A 14,922-nucleotide genomic window follows, 5' to 3' on the forward strand; every position below is an offset into this window, starting at 1 on the left:
ACTTCAGGGAATGGCACTATTGAACTTTTTTTATTATACTGTTAACCGGTTCAAATACGAGAGGAAATGTTTGCAGACAGAAAGACAGACTATACAAACATCCACCAACATCATGACAGTGAAGATGACGAAAAATTAGACACCGCCCACACGTCACGCTACATTCTGCCTCAAATGGACCAATGAAAGTTTACCTAAGATGAATGACAGACCTATTAGCCAATCGGAGGGCGTCTCGGTGATGATTGACGTGAAGTATCAGCGAATAGAAAAACTCGAGAACACTTCAGGGCATTTCCAGGAAGACCGGGATACATTTTCCTGTAATGGCGGACCAGACAGACAGCGAGACTCTCGGCTTCAGCGAAAACAGGTCAGATAATTCTAAGTTATCTGCTGAAATAAAGTGTAATGTAATACAAAAAAATGAGTTTTAATGTAAATATGGCGAGTGGTGCTTCTGTTTGAAACAGTTTGATTAAAAAAGGGCAATAGCATGCGTATGCAGCCATGCTAGCTTAGTAGCTTTAGCTAACTAGCAAACGGTTGGTGTGTGGTCTTAACTTAAACCATGCGGTAAACACAGATAGACAGATCAAACACGGATGGTTATTTTCATAATGAGCTTCCTTCTTGACCTCTCACTGGGTTTGGTTTAAGAACCAACTGTTGTCTGAAAATGTCTGTGTATAAATGTGGTTGCTATGCTACCTTTTGGTTCGCACGTCTTTGAATGGCCAGACTTTGCGTTGTCTTACTTTGTTACAGAATAATTACTCAGATCGATTATTAGAGTTCATTAAACATACGAATATCTGCAGATACTGAACCAATATATCCATGTAAAATTCCTCATTTAATGTAAAATAATGAAGACTTAAATTAAAAGGAACCATCTGAAAATTATACATTTACCCTGTCTTTTGTATCTGAGGGATAGGTGTTTGTAGCTAGCTTTAGTTGTTTACATTATTCTGCTATTTTAATGCATTTTATAGATTGTAAATATAAGGTTGCTTGCATTGAGGGGTTCGCTAAAGCTGCATAAAGATCCATCCATTGACTTACACGTGTGGGCCCCACATTTATGTTGTTTCACTTACAATCTTCCCTTTAATTTGGTGCTAGAATGGTGCAGCAGGCTGTGCGCTTCCATGCTCCTGCACCTGCACCAGCCACTACACAAGCGCCTGCCCAGACACCAGTCTTACGAGGCCCACCTCCTCTCCTTAGGCCACCGCCGCCACCTTTTGGGATGATGAGGGGGCCCCCACCACGGCCCCCCTTTGCACGTCCACCCTTCGACCCCAACATCCCTCCCATCCCACCACCAGGAGGCATGCCACCGCCCATTGGACCTCCCCATCTTCAGGTAATTGCTCCCCATTTGCATGCGTCTATAAAATCTGCTGATACCATGTTCACAGATAATGTGTTGCATAAAAAGTTAATATTGTGTCTTTAATGTTTGTTGCAGAGACCACCCTTTCTTCCCCCTCCCATGGGAAACCTGCCACCTCCACCAGGGATGATTTTCCCTCCTGGTATGCCCCCAATTACAGCATCTGGAAACCCTTCAGTCAACCCTGCAGAGGAGATCTGGGTAGAGAACAAAACATCGGAAGGAAAGGTAAGCAGGTGGCTGACGGAAAATATTGCTTCCTATAACCTTTTGCCCCTGAAAAGACGCTATATGAATAAAGATTGATTGATTGACATAAACCAAACATTCCTTTACAATGATGCTTTTTCCAACCTTTCTTCTTTTTTAAATCACAGAAAATGCATTAACATTAGGAAGTGTTCGTTATGTGGCAGTATTTCCTCCAGGCGGCCGGCTTTGGCCACAGTGAAATATTTTCTAAAAAATAAAGAAAAGCATTCAGTTTTCACAACAAAGTATGAAATTTCTAATTGAAAACTGTATGTGATCATTTAGCCTCATCTTAATTCTACTTGCATGTTTTCCATAGGCATATTACTACAATGCCAGGACTAGAGAGTCGTCATGGAGCAAACCAGATGGTGTGAAAATCATCCAGCAGTCTGAACTTAACCCCCTTCTTGTCGGTGGGGCTGGCGCTGGTGGGCCTGGTACAAGTGTGGGAGTGACTGTAGCTGCTAGCTCAAACAGTATCAACACTACAGCCAACACGCCAGAAGCCTCGCCCACCCATGCCCCATCAACAACTCCTTCCCACACACTAACCTCCAGTCCTGAAACCACCGCCACACCCCCCCCATCAGTGACTATATCAGGTAAATCTGCCTTTTGGGACCAAGAAGTCATTTCCTTCCTTATCTTAAGGGGCTAACTAATGTTTTTTTTCCCTCCAAAAGCGACAGTTGTAGCAGACTTAAACTCCGTTGCCACAGTGACCTCAACAGTTGCTGTGTCTCCAGTCACTGTAGTCACGGTTTCCACGGTACCTTCCCCCGTTACTGCGGTTCAAACTGTGCCTCTGCTACCTGCAGCCCTGCCTCACAGTGTGGCCCAGCCCACGGCAGCCATGCCTGCGTTTCCCCCAGTCATGGTGCCACCATTCAGAGTGCCGCTACCAGGCATGCCCATCCCTCTACCAGGTAAGAATCAAACAAGTTGTGTTTCCATTGAGCAGTATGGTTTCAACTTGTATATGTTTGGCTGCAAGTCAAGCAGTCAAACTGCGAAGGGCAGCCCATTTTGGTTCTGCAAATGAGGGATATGATAAAGGGGCTGGTTAAAAGCACAAATATCCCTGGAACCTCGTGAACATTACAGTTTTGTTAATGTCATTTATAAGCGAGCTATACCGTGCGTTATGAGATCATACATACTGGTTCTGGTTTAGCATATATTGAACTGAATTGTACTGCTTTATGGAAATATAACTACAAAAATGTTTTGGTAGATGTAATAACTAGAAATCGTAAGTTGTCATAAGTGCACTGTTCCTAAACAGTGAATGGTAATGCAAAATGGTCCTGCAGGTCTTTTGTGTTTGCTTAAAATTTTATGTTGCTTTTCTATTTTTCTGTTTATATATTTTTTCTCCTCTGTCCCCACTTTTTTTTAAAAAAAAAAAATCATAGATCATTGAAGCTGATTTGCTTATAAGTACCGGTATTAGCGTGGTCCTAAAGTAAGGGTTTTATTGATTTTAACTTTTTTTTACGTTTCCTTTTTTTAATAATTGGCTCAATCTGAACACATTTTTAACCATGTTCCCTTTGGCTTCCATAAAATTTAAATATACAGTGATCCCTCGTTTATCGCGGGAGTTGCGTTCCAAAAATAACACGCGAAAAGTGAAATCCGTGAAGTAGTCAGCTTTATTTATTTTTTTATTTTACAATGCAATACTGAACTATAGAATGAAACCAAAAATCAAAACCTGTTTTAAAGCCCAAAATTTGTTTAAAACAATAATTTTAATATAGTAATACAAGGTTGGAAACATTGTCACTGGCGTATTTCAGTCCCAGCTGTGCCTCTTCGTCCTGACTCCGCTCCGCTGGAGCGTCTGTTTCTACTGAAGGCGCAGGAGTCTTTCTCCGAGAGAAGAACATTGTTTTGGGTAGTTGTTGGCGCTCTTTCTTTTTCTGAGCAAGATTTTTATAAACGGATATGCCACCTTCGATTATATTTGAGAACTGCAATGAACGACTCGCAAATAAAATCCGTGAAGCAGCGAAGCCGTGAAAGATGAAACGCGATATAGCGAGGGATCACTGTACATCTACTGTAAGAACACTTTAATAAACTTTTAGAATAAGTTAACAATGCACGTTTTAAGCGTTTGATCTGTTTGTCTGAGTTGGAAGGTGCACAAATATTATGGTAGCTGTCTGGTGTCTTGCTTTGTTCAATCAGATACTTGCTTGTCCGTTGTTCTTGCAGGTGTAGCAATGATGCAGATAGTAGGTGCACCCTGTGTAAAGGCAGGCCCCGGCACCAACGGTAAACACCCAGCCGTTCGCCTCAGATCGACAGTAGATGGCATGGTAGTGAATGTCTACACAAGTCCTTTTTATTTGGGTTCCCTTAAACAGTGGAGTGGGTGGTGGATGGTGGGAACATAGGGTTCCAACAAGCAGAACACAAAGGTTAACCTAATTTTGTCTTTACACTCATAACAGGATGACGGCAGCATAAACACGTTTTACAACTTACTGAGGTTGTTAGCAGCTTTTAGGTTAATAAAAGGGGCACTTCTTTGTTTTACTAAGTTCAAACCAAGTTGTTTTTATGATCAGTTGTTCTGGAGTTTGTGTTTGGCTCTGGAGGTAGGAAAGATCAGTCCTAGCTGCCATTGTCCAGGGGGTGTCCTCCACATTTAGCAGCAAAGGGCTACACGTTGTGGTCATGTGCTTGTCTGTGTCTGTGGCATGGATGTGTGTGGTCACTGCTCTGTGTTTGTGTATGTGACCTGTGTTTGGTTGGTTGTTCTTCAGACTCGGTCATTAAGTGTCAGTGGTTTTTGTTGTCACTAATTCTATACAGAAAGTGGCAGGATCTTCTCATTGTATCTCAGCTTTTCCTAGATTTTTGACTAAAAGTGTTCAACATGGGAATATGACTGAAAGTGATGTTCAAATGGAAATTAAGTTTGTTATTCAACCAAACAGAAACTGGGAAAGCAAATAATCGCTTTCTTTACTCTTTGATGACAGGCATGCTTCCTGGTATGGGGCCACCTTTAGTTTCCATGATGCATCCACAGCTGGCTCTCTCAGCTGCCCCTGCCTCCATGGCCGGACCTCTACAGCTCACCGAGTGGTCAGAGTATAAAACAGCTGATGGGAAAACATACTACTACAACAACCGTACACTGGAGTCCACGTGGGATAGACCACATGTCCTGGTGGAGAAAGGTAGACTTGCCGGGCTTGATGTGGTGAACTTTATTCACCGGAGAACAGTCATTTAACTAGCAGCCTTTCGGTTTTGAAAATAAATAGAGGAATAAATAGGAATAGAGAGGGCTCGAGTGTTTAAATGTAGTGGGTTTTTTCTTCTTCCTCACTTCAGAAAAAGAAGCACAAAGAATCAGGGAGCGTCTGGCCCAGGAGGAGGCAGAAGCAATGGAAATGGAGGATGAGGCGAACAAAGCTGAACACATGCTCGAGAAAGGGGTAAGCAAAGAAATGGATTATGTGGTTGAATGTCTAAAGCTGTATTTCCAGCATTTTTTGCCTCAAATTTGAAAATTTATGCTATTCCTGTCCTCAAATTCCAAATGTTTGAAAATAATAAAATAATCAGGTAAATGTTATACTAATCAAGAACATGACAGTTTGTTATTAAGGAACCTAAAGAGGAAGAGATGACGGAGGAAGAAAGGGCAGCTCAGAAAGCCCGCCCTATAGCCACCAACCCGATCCCTGGAACACCATGGTAAACTCACAAAAGCTCATCCCAAACCGGCTCTCCAGTTCACATGACTACAAAACGTGCTGCGTTCTTTCCTCTCATCACCATGTGTCTCCACACTTCTGTGTCAGGTGTGTTGTATGGACGGGTGACGATCGCGTTTTCTTCTACAACCCAACCACAAGGCTGTCCATGTGGGACCGGCCTGAGGAACTGATCGGTCGCTCGGATGTCGACAAACACATTCAGGAGCCTCCGCACAAGAGAGGAGTGGAGGACAGCAAAAAGACAGGTGTGGACAATTTACACATAACTGAAGACAATAAACAAAGACAGTTCTCACTGTTTGGATTCAAACTAGTCACTAATATTGATTGCATTAGTACTGCTATTACAACTGCTACTATCACTTAAATGTATGCTGCAGTGGGCTTGTGGGTCATTTTTCTTGTGTGTAAACAGGTTTTAATAAGGTGGAGCCAGAACTGACCATGAATAATGATGAAAATCAAGATGAAGAACCAAGCAAAGCCAAAAAGAGAAAGTTAGTAACGATCCCTTATTCATCCTTACTTATTGGTTTTATTTATTATTATTTATTATTTACACACTCTCTTCTGTCCTTAATTAAAAAATGTCTTTATAGGAAGGAAGATGTGAAGGAAGCAGACTCTGAAAAAGAAGCAGCCATGGAGGCAGAGCTCAGAGCTGCCAGAGAAAGAGCCGTGGTGCCTCTGGAGGCCCGGATGACCCAGTTCAAGGAAATGCTGCTGGAGAGAGGGGTAAGCACAAAATGTAACATTTCTGGTAGGTAAAACTGGAGTGGAGGCAGTCATCAAGCAGAGAAACTAAAACTCTTCAGGTGACGTTTTAAAATACAGATTTAGAAGTTTGGTCCTGTTTGTAAAGTGGTAGAATTGACAACAGATCAGCATGAAGGTTAAGTTAACTGTCTGTCTTACATCCAGGTGTCTGCATTCTCAACTTGGGATAAAGAGCTTCACAAAATTGTTTTTGACCCACGTTACCTTTTACTAAACCCCAAAGAGAGGAAACAGGTATACCTTGTTTTTCTTTCTGCTGCTCTTATTTCTTTCATTAGTCATTAATATCAACATATTTAGTGTTGTGCCCCATATGTGCTGCCTTCATTGTTTGTGTGATTATGTCCTTTCAGGTGTTCGATCAGTACGTGAAGACACGGGCTGAAGAAGAAAGGAAAGAAAAGAAGAACAAGCTGATGCAGGCCAAAGATGAATTCAGGAGGATGATGGAGGATGCCAAGCTCACTCCAAGGTTCGTCCACACCATAAAGAACGGCAAGGTTTTTAAAAGATATTTCATGTTTCTTATTGTTTGTATTTGCTGTTTCATCCAGAACTACGTTTAGTGAGTTTGCTGTGAAGTTCGGCAGAGACCCACGATTTAAGACAATAGAAAAGATGAAGGACAGGGAGGCTATTTTTGTAGAATTCATTACTGCTATGAGGAAAAGAGAGAAAGAGGACTCAAAGACGAGAGGAGAGAAGGTATTGTTGTCTATCGATACCATACTATCACCTTTATTGTTCTTTATCTGTTCCTGACTCAGCATGTCTGCTTTGTTACCAGGTTAGGCAAGACTTCTTTGATCTTTTGAGTGATCAGCATGTAGAAGGCGGCCAGCGATGGAGTAAAGTGAAAGAGAAGCTCGAGACTGATCCACGGTACAAGGCCGTGGAGAGCTCCGCACTCAGAGAAGAACTTTACAAACAGTACATGGAGAAACAGGCCAAGGTAGAAGCACTTGGAGTGGTGTTGTTTCTTGTGTAAAAATTACAATGACGCTGACATCACCTCGTCATCCACAGAATGTCGACGTTGAGAAGGAACGCGAGTTGGAACGGCAGGCTCGCATCGAGGCCAGTCTCCGGGAAAGAGAGAGGGAGGTGCAGAAAGCCAGATCAGAGCAGACCAAGGAAATTGACCGAGAGCGAGAGCAGCACAAGAGAGAGGAGGCCATCCAGCATTTCAAAGCTCTCATGTCCGACATGGTGAGATGGCTGCGGCGATGTTCACGTCAGCAGATGTGATGTCTTAAGTTATGTCTTCTGAGTCTACTTTTTAAAATTCCCACAATCAGGTTCGGTCGTCAGATGCAACCTGGTCCGATACCCGTCGTAACCTGAGAAAAGACCACCGGTGGGAGTCTGCATCGCTGCTAGAAAGGGAGGAAAAAGAGAAGCTGTTTAATGAACACATAGAAGCACTGGCCAAGAAGAAGAAGGAACAGTTTAGGCAACTACTGGATGAAACCAGCATGGTAGTAGTGAGCCCTACCGCCGATTTATGTTTCCTTGCTGGCAATCAGGGATTATGGTTGTTATTAAAGTAAGCAATGTTTTGTGTTTTAGATCACTCTGACAACAACATGGAAGGAGGTGAAAAAGGTTATCAAGGAGGACCCTCGCTGCATTAAGTTCTCTTCCAGCGACAGGGTAAGATGGCTCACCTCTCACCTTTATGGTTTCACTGGTCTAAAATAAGTTTGAATGTGTCTTTCTTCAGGGTCGTTTTTAAATTCATATATAACAATATTAGTGTCTACAGTCTACATTCAGCCTGCATTTTTTCTTTGTGTGGTTCATATAGAAGAGACAGCGAGAGTTTGAAGACTACATCAAAGACAAATATATCACAGCCAAAGCTGACTTCAGGACACTGTTGAAGGAGACAAAGTTCATCACATACAGGTCTGTGTCTGTTTCTGTAGGAAACTCTTCAGTTTGCACTCCTGTGGTCATAAAGTTTTTTTTATGTTGCAAACTAATGGTACATTTTTTTAAAAAAAAAATGCATGTCCTCTCATCAGCCTATACTCCATAACCCAGGATGAGAAATTCAAAACTGAATTTTAGTCACACTCTTTCCTTTTCCCCAGGTCAAGAAAGCTCATTCAGGAATCAGAGCAACACCTGAAAGACGTTGAGAAGATCCTTCAGAACGATAAGCGATACCTTGTTCTGGAGTGTGTCCCAGAGGAACGCAGGAAACTTATCATGTTTTACATTGACGATCTAGACCGCCGTGGCCCACCACCACCCCCCACCGCTTCTGAGCCCACCCGACGCTCCACCAAGTGAGGGATTACGTCAACTTGGCCGGTGGCTCCACTCCTCCCTGCCCTCCCTCTGGCCAGAGCATGACTCCACCTCAACGTCCTCCTGAACCACGCTCTCCAGGCCTACGGCTGGCCTTGCAGTATTATTACTGGGGGGTCGGGTTGCGTAGAGATGTACCATAATGATAAATGGTTGAGTTCTTAGGCACCTCCGTGTAAGGCAACACGGAAAGGAAAGGTGACCCTCGATTGCTAGCCTCTGACTAAACACATTAGAGGAAAGGATAGTGATAAGGCTGCTGTTAAAGCAGCCAAAATGTGTAAGATAGAAGATGTAAATGAGTGTGTGCGTGCGTGAAAGTATTGGATGCCCATGAGAAATGGCGCGTGTGTGTTTTAGGCGTCCGGAAGCCTTACTGCTCCACTGTGCCAGTCATCGTTTCAGCGGCTCAGTGTGAATGTTAGTTTCTGCTCAGTGGTTTATTCCTATGTTGCAGCAGTTTCTTTGTTGAATGAAATAAATGCATCTTCCACTGTTTTTCCAAAATGTCTTTATGTGCTTTTCATCAAATCAAACATGCTCATGTAGGTAATACTGGCACTATGACCCAGTGGCCAATGCGTGTGTATTTATAATCATTAAACAACATAACTACATCTATTAATTATAGTAATATGTGTTAATTGTCCACTTAACGCCATTGTAGATAATCGGTAATGCGAGTATAATGAATCATTTATGAACTCATAATTACGGGATTTAGTACATTGACTGAGCTGGCTATGATTGGTCAAAATAAGCCACTCCCACTGACCACGTGATATTGCCGGACATCGGCTATCCACGACGTCTCGGCAAATATCGAAGGCCGTGTTTTGTGTAATTGGTACTTTTAAAATGTGAAACCTAATTTTGAGAGTACGAGTCAACGGGCATGCAAATTAACGTGTTGCTTAAACGGCAGCTCTTGTGGAGAAAGGACAGCGGAGTTAGCTTTAGCTCAAGCTAACGGTGGTAGTAGCGCACCTGTTCTCTCCTCTCCTCCCGAACATCGCTGACCTGGTCACGATGAGCGTCTCTTTCCTCTCGCTTCTCGTCGTCGGGCTGTCGGTCCAGATGGTTATTGGTGACCCTGCAGGATCTTCCCAGGTCGACGGAGCTCCACCTTCTAAAATAGGTGCGTAACGCTGTCAGATTCGGCTTTTAAAATTAGCTATATGTTAGCCTGCGTTCACAAGGATCCAAGCCAGTCCAACTGATGGACTGTAACGTTTTTTCCTTTCCATAAACTATAGTTTTCAAATTAATGAAATCAACTTGTCGAAGAATTCTCTCCTAAATCACGATAAGGTGCCCAGAAAGGGAATAAACAGCAGTGAGATATATTAAAATAAATCCCTTGCTTCTTTGTCTCCAGCCGTGGTCGGCGCAGGGATCGGAGGCAGCGCAACAGCCCATTTTCTGCGGCAACACTTTGGCCCAGAGGTCCAAGTGGATGTGTTCGAGAAGGGGGAGGTCGGAGGCCGTCTTGCCACTGTGTCCGTCAATCACCACGACTACGAGTCTGGAGGTTCTATTATTCACTCCCTCAACCTCCACATGCAAGAGTTTGTCAAACAATTAGGTTGGTTCCTATTTACTACCTGAATAGATGTGTGTTTCTCATCAATGGACAATTCATCATAAAGTCAGTATTCAACAGTATACAATAAACATTTTTGTTTTAACAAGTGTATCTTCTTAATTCCCAAGGGTTGAAGTATCGCCGCAGCATGGCAGGGAAGACGGCTGTGTTCAACGGAGAGGAGCTGATACTGGAGGAGACAGACTGGTACCTGCTTGACCTGTTTAAGCTGTGGTGGCGCTATGGAATCAGCTTCATACGCCTGCAGATGTGGGTGGAGGAAATCATGGAGAAATTCATGAGGTGAGTCAGGCATATTACAGACCACCTCTGCTGTCTGGTCTGAAGGCAGCTGCTAGGCAAACTGAGGCATTTCCTCATGCCGACGGCTGTGATCAGTACAAAAGCTGAATTAAGCGTAAATGCTGACATTTGCATAAAACTATAGATGCTACGGCAATGATAATCCTATTATTGAAGGCACGATACCTTACAAACAGGGGGATCAGCTTTAAAATATGCAAAGAATCATTGAGAGAAATGTGGACAGTTTATTACTATGTCAACATTTTATTTTTTTATTAAATAAATGTATCCTTATCCTATAGGATCTACAAGTACCAGGCACATGGATACGCCTTCAGCTCAGTAGAGGAACTGCTGGAATCTCTAGGCGGAAGCGGTTTTATCAACATGACCCGAAGGTCGCTCTCTGACTCGCTGTTAGAGTTGGGTGTTTCGCAGCGTTTCATTGATGAGGTCATCGCGCCCGTCATGAGGGTCAACTACGGACAGAATGTCAGCATTCCTGCTTTTGTAGGTCAGATGGGTGTGGGGGGAAATTGGGATTGACAATAAGTGGGTAATGGGATGAGGGTAAGAATGACCATGATACTGGAAACAGGGCTGTTATGAGCTGCACCTCTATACTGGTGCTGTCTGTCAGGGGGAGGAAGAAAAGGGAAAAGTGTCAGAAGGAAGGAACAGGGTGTTGAGAAAAGGAAGGGAAAAAAGAAGGTGAGAGAAGCAGGTGGCCTGCGGGAGCCAGGGAAATGGAAAGTGTGTGGGCTGCTTTTAATTGGCTTATATCAGGTGTGTGTCTGCGTATGTGTTATACAGGCGCTGTGTCATTGGCTGGTGCCCAGAACAACCTGTGGGCGGTGGAGGGAGGCAACAAGCTGGTGTGCTCTGGCCTGCTGAAGATTGCAAATGCTAACCTGCTGCAAGCCAACGTCATCTCTATCTCTCTGGTGCCCTCAGGTACTTAACCCTGGGATCATGTCAAATGTCCAAATATACAGCACGGCGTTTGCTCCTCTAACAAAAAAGTCTTAAAGCGGCTTAACTGCTACAAATTGATTTTTAGAAGTAGTGAACTATAATTACCACAAGACTTTTTTTTTTTTAAATTACACTGGATAAATTCTGTATATAAAATGCTACACAGTAGATAAAAACATTAATTCAACAAATATATTTACTACAGACTGTACATATGCACAGGAGACATATTTAGTTTAACCTTAATATAGTGTCGTTAAGTAAGCAAGACCAAAATCCTATAGATTACACATTTACATATTTATACTAATACTTTGCAGTTATGGTGCTTCTAAATTAGATCATATTGGACCTTTGTTGTAATTGCCTTAAAAAAGTAGATTATTTTGACCACAGGAGAGGCGCCACAGTACCAGCTGAGCTACACCACAGCCACAGGGACAGGATCAGAGCTGTATGACATCGTAGTTCTGGCAACGCCACTCCAGGAAAGCGTAGCATCTGGAGTCCTTTTCCAGGGTTTTAGCCCCCCCTTCGACCAGCTCCCCGGCAACTATCACGGCACCGTAGCAACCATTGTCCACGGTTACCTCAATACCTCTTTCTTTGGCTTCCCGGACCCCCGCTTGTTCCCTTTTACCTGCATCTTGACAACCGAGGAGCCCAATCTGTTTTTCAACAGCGTGGCCAACGTTTGTCCGGTCAACATCTCAGCCAGCTTCAGACGTAAACAGCCACAAGAGGCTGGAGTCTATAAAGTGTTCTCTCTACGACCTCTGGACAAGGCCCAACTCAAAACGCTCTTCAGGTGAGTCATGTTCCATCACCCATCATTACTTTGAAGTTGACTTTTCTATTGTCTGAAAAGATAGGATCAATACTCTAACAGGGTGAGAAATCAAAGGTGTTTTTCACCTTGGAAACATTACAAACAATTTCTTTCTGAACATTCACGCTGTGCATGTCAATATTAGGTCATACTACTCGGTGCAGGTGACAGAGTGGCAGGCCTACCCTTGTTACAGCAGCCACCAAGGGCTGCCCCCTGTTGAGCTCCATCCCAATCTTTACTACCTGAATGGCATCGAGTCGGTTGCCAGTGCCATGGAGATGAGCTCGGTGGCTGCCAAGAACATCGCCCTGCTGGCTTACCACCGCTGGAACAGACAAACAGACATGGTGGACCAGAGAGATCTAATGCACAGGATCAAGACTGAGTTATGACCCAGAGGAGTCACAGCAGATTTCTCACGTCACCTTTTTCGAATTTAAAGCCAGGGGAGTGTTCCTGCACACTCTTCATCATGTCCAGACACCCATCCAAGATGCTGCGTTTAATGCGTCAGATATGCTGAAAGTAATTTGACTCAGTCTAAACTGAGACGTGCTCAAATTTTAAACATCAAAGGAAATTCATTCCACTGGTAAACACAACTGTGGCCCTGCGCTGCAGCCCACAAACCTTCCATTTAGAGAAACAGCTGCACACAGCTTTTCCTTGTCACACAAATTAGGCAACAAAGCCTGAACGAAATACATAATCCATCCTGCCATTATCACTTCAAAGCATTTTCCGCATTTTCAGGTGGGTGCGGAAACATATCCCTGTGGCTGCCACTGGCAAACATTACTTCCTAACGTTGTTTTGAAGTAAAAAAAATGCAAATTAATTTCTGATATTAGTTACCGGTGGTTTCAATGACCAGCTAGAAACATCTGTGAGATACACAGGTGAGATGTAAATGTGAGAGCGTGCTGATGGCAGGAAATGTACACCGTGTATTTGTAAGTTAAAATATTCAGTGACTCACCGCAGTGACCAGTGGTGCCATGCTCTAATGCCCCTTTCATCAGCCTGTTTCATTATCTTCACTTCCTGCTGCTTTTGTTGCATAATGCAGTGGAAAGAATTTCTGCTGGGAAATAGAGCCAACAAGCATTTGGGTCTGGACCAAACACAGGGACAGATCTGCAGAGCTGGTGGTGACGATGATGCACATGCTTCATTGGGAACTTGCATTGTTAATAACCAATATACTTGTGAGGATTTTTAGTCTGGATGTTGTTTTTTTGCGTGTGTTTTTTTTTTTCTTTGAAGACAGAAATGCCTTGAATGATTCAGTGTCTCTTGACAATTGTATTCTGAGGACATTGATGCCAAAGGACATTCAATTTTATCTTTTAAATCCATGTGACCACAGGGCGTAAAAACCCTAACCCTAACCCTAACCCTCACATATGGGGAAAAAAGAATAATGTAATAAAAAATACTGATGTTCTGTGATGGATGTAAATCATTGCGATGCGTCAACCAATGACTTAGAATTTTCTCTTTTATATGTCATGCTTTAGCATTTTATCTACAGGATTCAACAGGTATTGTAGATATTTGTGAAGCATGAAGCGCATTATTTTGCCTTGAAAGTTTGTTTCAAGAATAAACTAATTTCCAATTAATTTTTATTCCGAATCAAAGGCTAGCAGACTCCATGATGGTGAAATTTGCCATCCTTGTGATAACATACAACATTTTTTACATAGCTTTGTTTTTGGGGGCGTTGTAAGCAACAGGAGCACATTCATAAAGCTGATAACGCAGTAAAAGGGGAAAATCGGAAACAGTGTCCCAAGATGTAAACATGTGACTCAGCCTGGTGCAACAAAGGTCAATTGTGCTTCTTTTACTTTTAATCCTTTGATTTTCAGTGAGTCATCCAGGCCAAACTGATGTAAACTGAAAGAAACCCAGGAGAGAACTTTAGGCTTTTTCACTGCAGCTTTAATGAAATGTCTGGATAATCTGATTAAACTGTTTTCTGGAAGAATTTGGAACGTCTTGGAAAGCCATCGTTTTAAAAGGACAAACGGCTCATTGTCATTATCTAGAAGCATAAACCATACTTTTATATCTATTATTAAATAGGCAATCATTATATAATGCCTGAACATTGAACCTTCACTGAAAACGGATGGTGTTCCCAAAGGACAAGTTCCTCTTCTGTAATCACGATGTTATAAGGTTTGTATGTAAAATGCTTCCAGTGAGCTAAAATGAGAACACCCAGTAGACACGATGGAATAACTTGCTATTCATTTGATTCACGGGGGTCTCATATCTGAATTATAATTCACTGTTAGAATGATATACAATTTATTACAGGTTCCATGAGTTATCCTGTTTCTCGGTTGATTTTGTGTTGTAAAAGAATAGTTATTTCCTCTCCAGTTGCAATGCCACATTTTTTCCATGCCTTTCTGGCACAAAAGGATTCTTTAATGTCTTCCTGAATACTCGTGATAATAAAAAAAATGATGCTACTTATCATAATGTAAATGTTGAAATTACTGTGATACACAGTTTGGTTGCTATTCAAGCTCAGTTGTGGTCTTATCTGTTTTTTTGAGTTTCCCAAAAATCCCCTCTAGGCAAGTTTCTCTTTCCAGTAAATGAAGGTGGGGAGGGGGATGCCTGAAACAGCTGCCATGATGCCTCCAGAGAATATAAACTCTCTACATCGTTTTGTGACTGTTTTGATAGATCTGAAATACTGAATATCATCAAA

The 14,922-nt window shown here is 42.6% G+C and overlaps 2 protein-coding genes across 6 annotated transcripts; both read left to right on the forward strand.

Annotated features, from left to right (window-relative positions):
- The first annotated feature begins 120 nt into the window (after window positions 1-120).
- On the forward strand, window positions 121-9,000 carry tcerg1b (transcription elongation regulator 1b (CA150)). 5 transcript variants are annotated; one of them, XM_057054420.1, is made up of 21 exons: window positions 121-373; window positions 1,129-1,372; window positions 1,478-1,630; window positions 1,974-2,259; window positions 2,341-2,583; window positions 3,881-3,940; window positions 4,654-4,854; window positions 5,012-5,115; window positions 5,277-5,377; window positions 5,485-5,645; window positions 5,816-5,897; window positions 6,000-6,135; window positions 6,322-6,411; window positions 6,531-6,649; window positions 6,732-6,882; window positions 6,965-7,129; window positions 7,204-7,386; window positions 7,476-7,661; window positions 7,747-7,830; window positions 7,985-8,085; window positions 8,274-9,000. In XM_057054420.1, exons 1-21 carry the CDS (start codon window positions 327-329, stop codon window positions 8,473-8,475), a joined length of 3,099 nt encoding a protein of 1,032 aa, XP_056910400.1. In that variant the 5' UTR covers window positions 121-326; the 3' UTR covers window positions 8,476-9,000. The 5 variants fall into 5 exon arrangements, with proteins under 5 accessions (XP_056910400.1, XP_056910403.1, XP_056910401.1 ...); XM_057054423.1 differs by having other exon boundaries at window positions 298-373; window positions 1,234-1,372; XM_057054421.1 differs by having other exon boundaries at window positions 312-373; window positions 7,476-7,655.
- Window positions 9,001-9,259: 259 nt separating this feature from the next.
- LOC130537553 (prenylcysteine oxidase-like) lies at window positions 9,260-13,849 on the forward strand. The gene is made up of 7 exons (XM_057054458.1): window positions 9,260-9,631; window positions 9,872-10,078; window positions 10,207-10,381; window positions 10,687-10,898; window positions 11,198-11,338; window positions 11,756-12,167; window positions 12,334-13,849. The coding sequence occupies exons 1-7, from the start codon at window positions 9,523-9,525 to the stop codon at window positions 12,581-12,583; spliced, it is 1,506 nt and encodes a 501-aa protein (XP_056910438.1). The 5' UTR covers window positions 9,260-9,522; the 3' UTR covers window positions 12,584-13,849.
- Window positions 13,850-14,922: the final 1,073 nt, after the last annotated feature.

The sequence above is a fragment of the Takifugu flavidus genome, chromosome 14 (assembly GCF_003711565.1).
Source record: "Takifugu flavidus isolate HTHZ2018 chromosome 14, ASM371156v2, whole genome shotgun sequence".
Classification (NCBI taxonomy): Eukaryota; Metazoa; Chordata; class Actinopteri; order Tetraodontiformes; family Tetraodontidae; genus Takifugu; species Takifugu flavidus.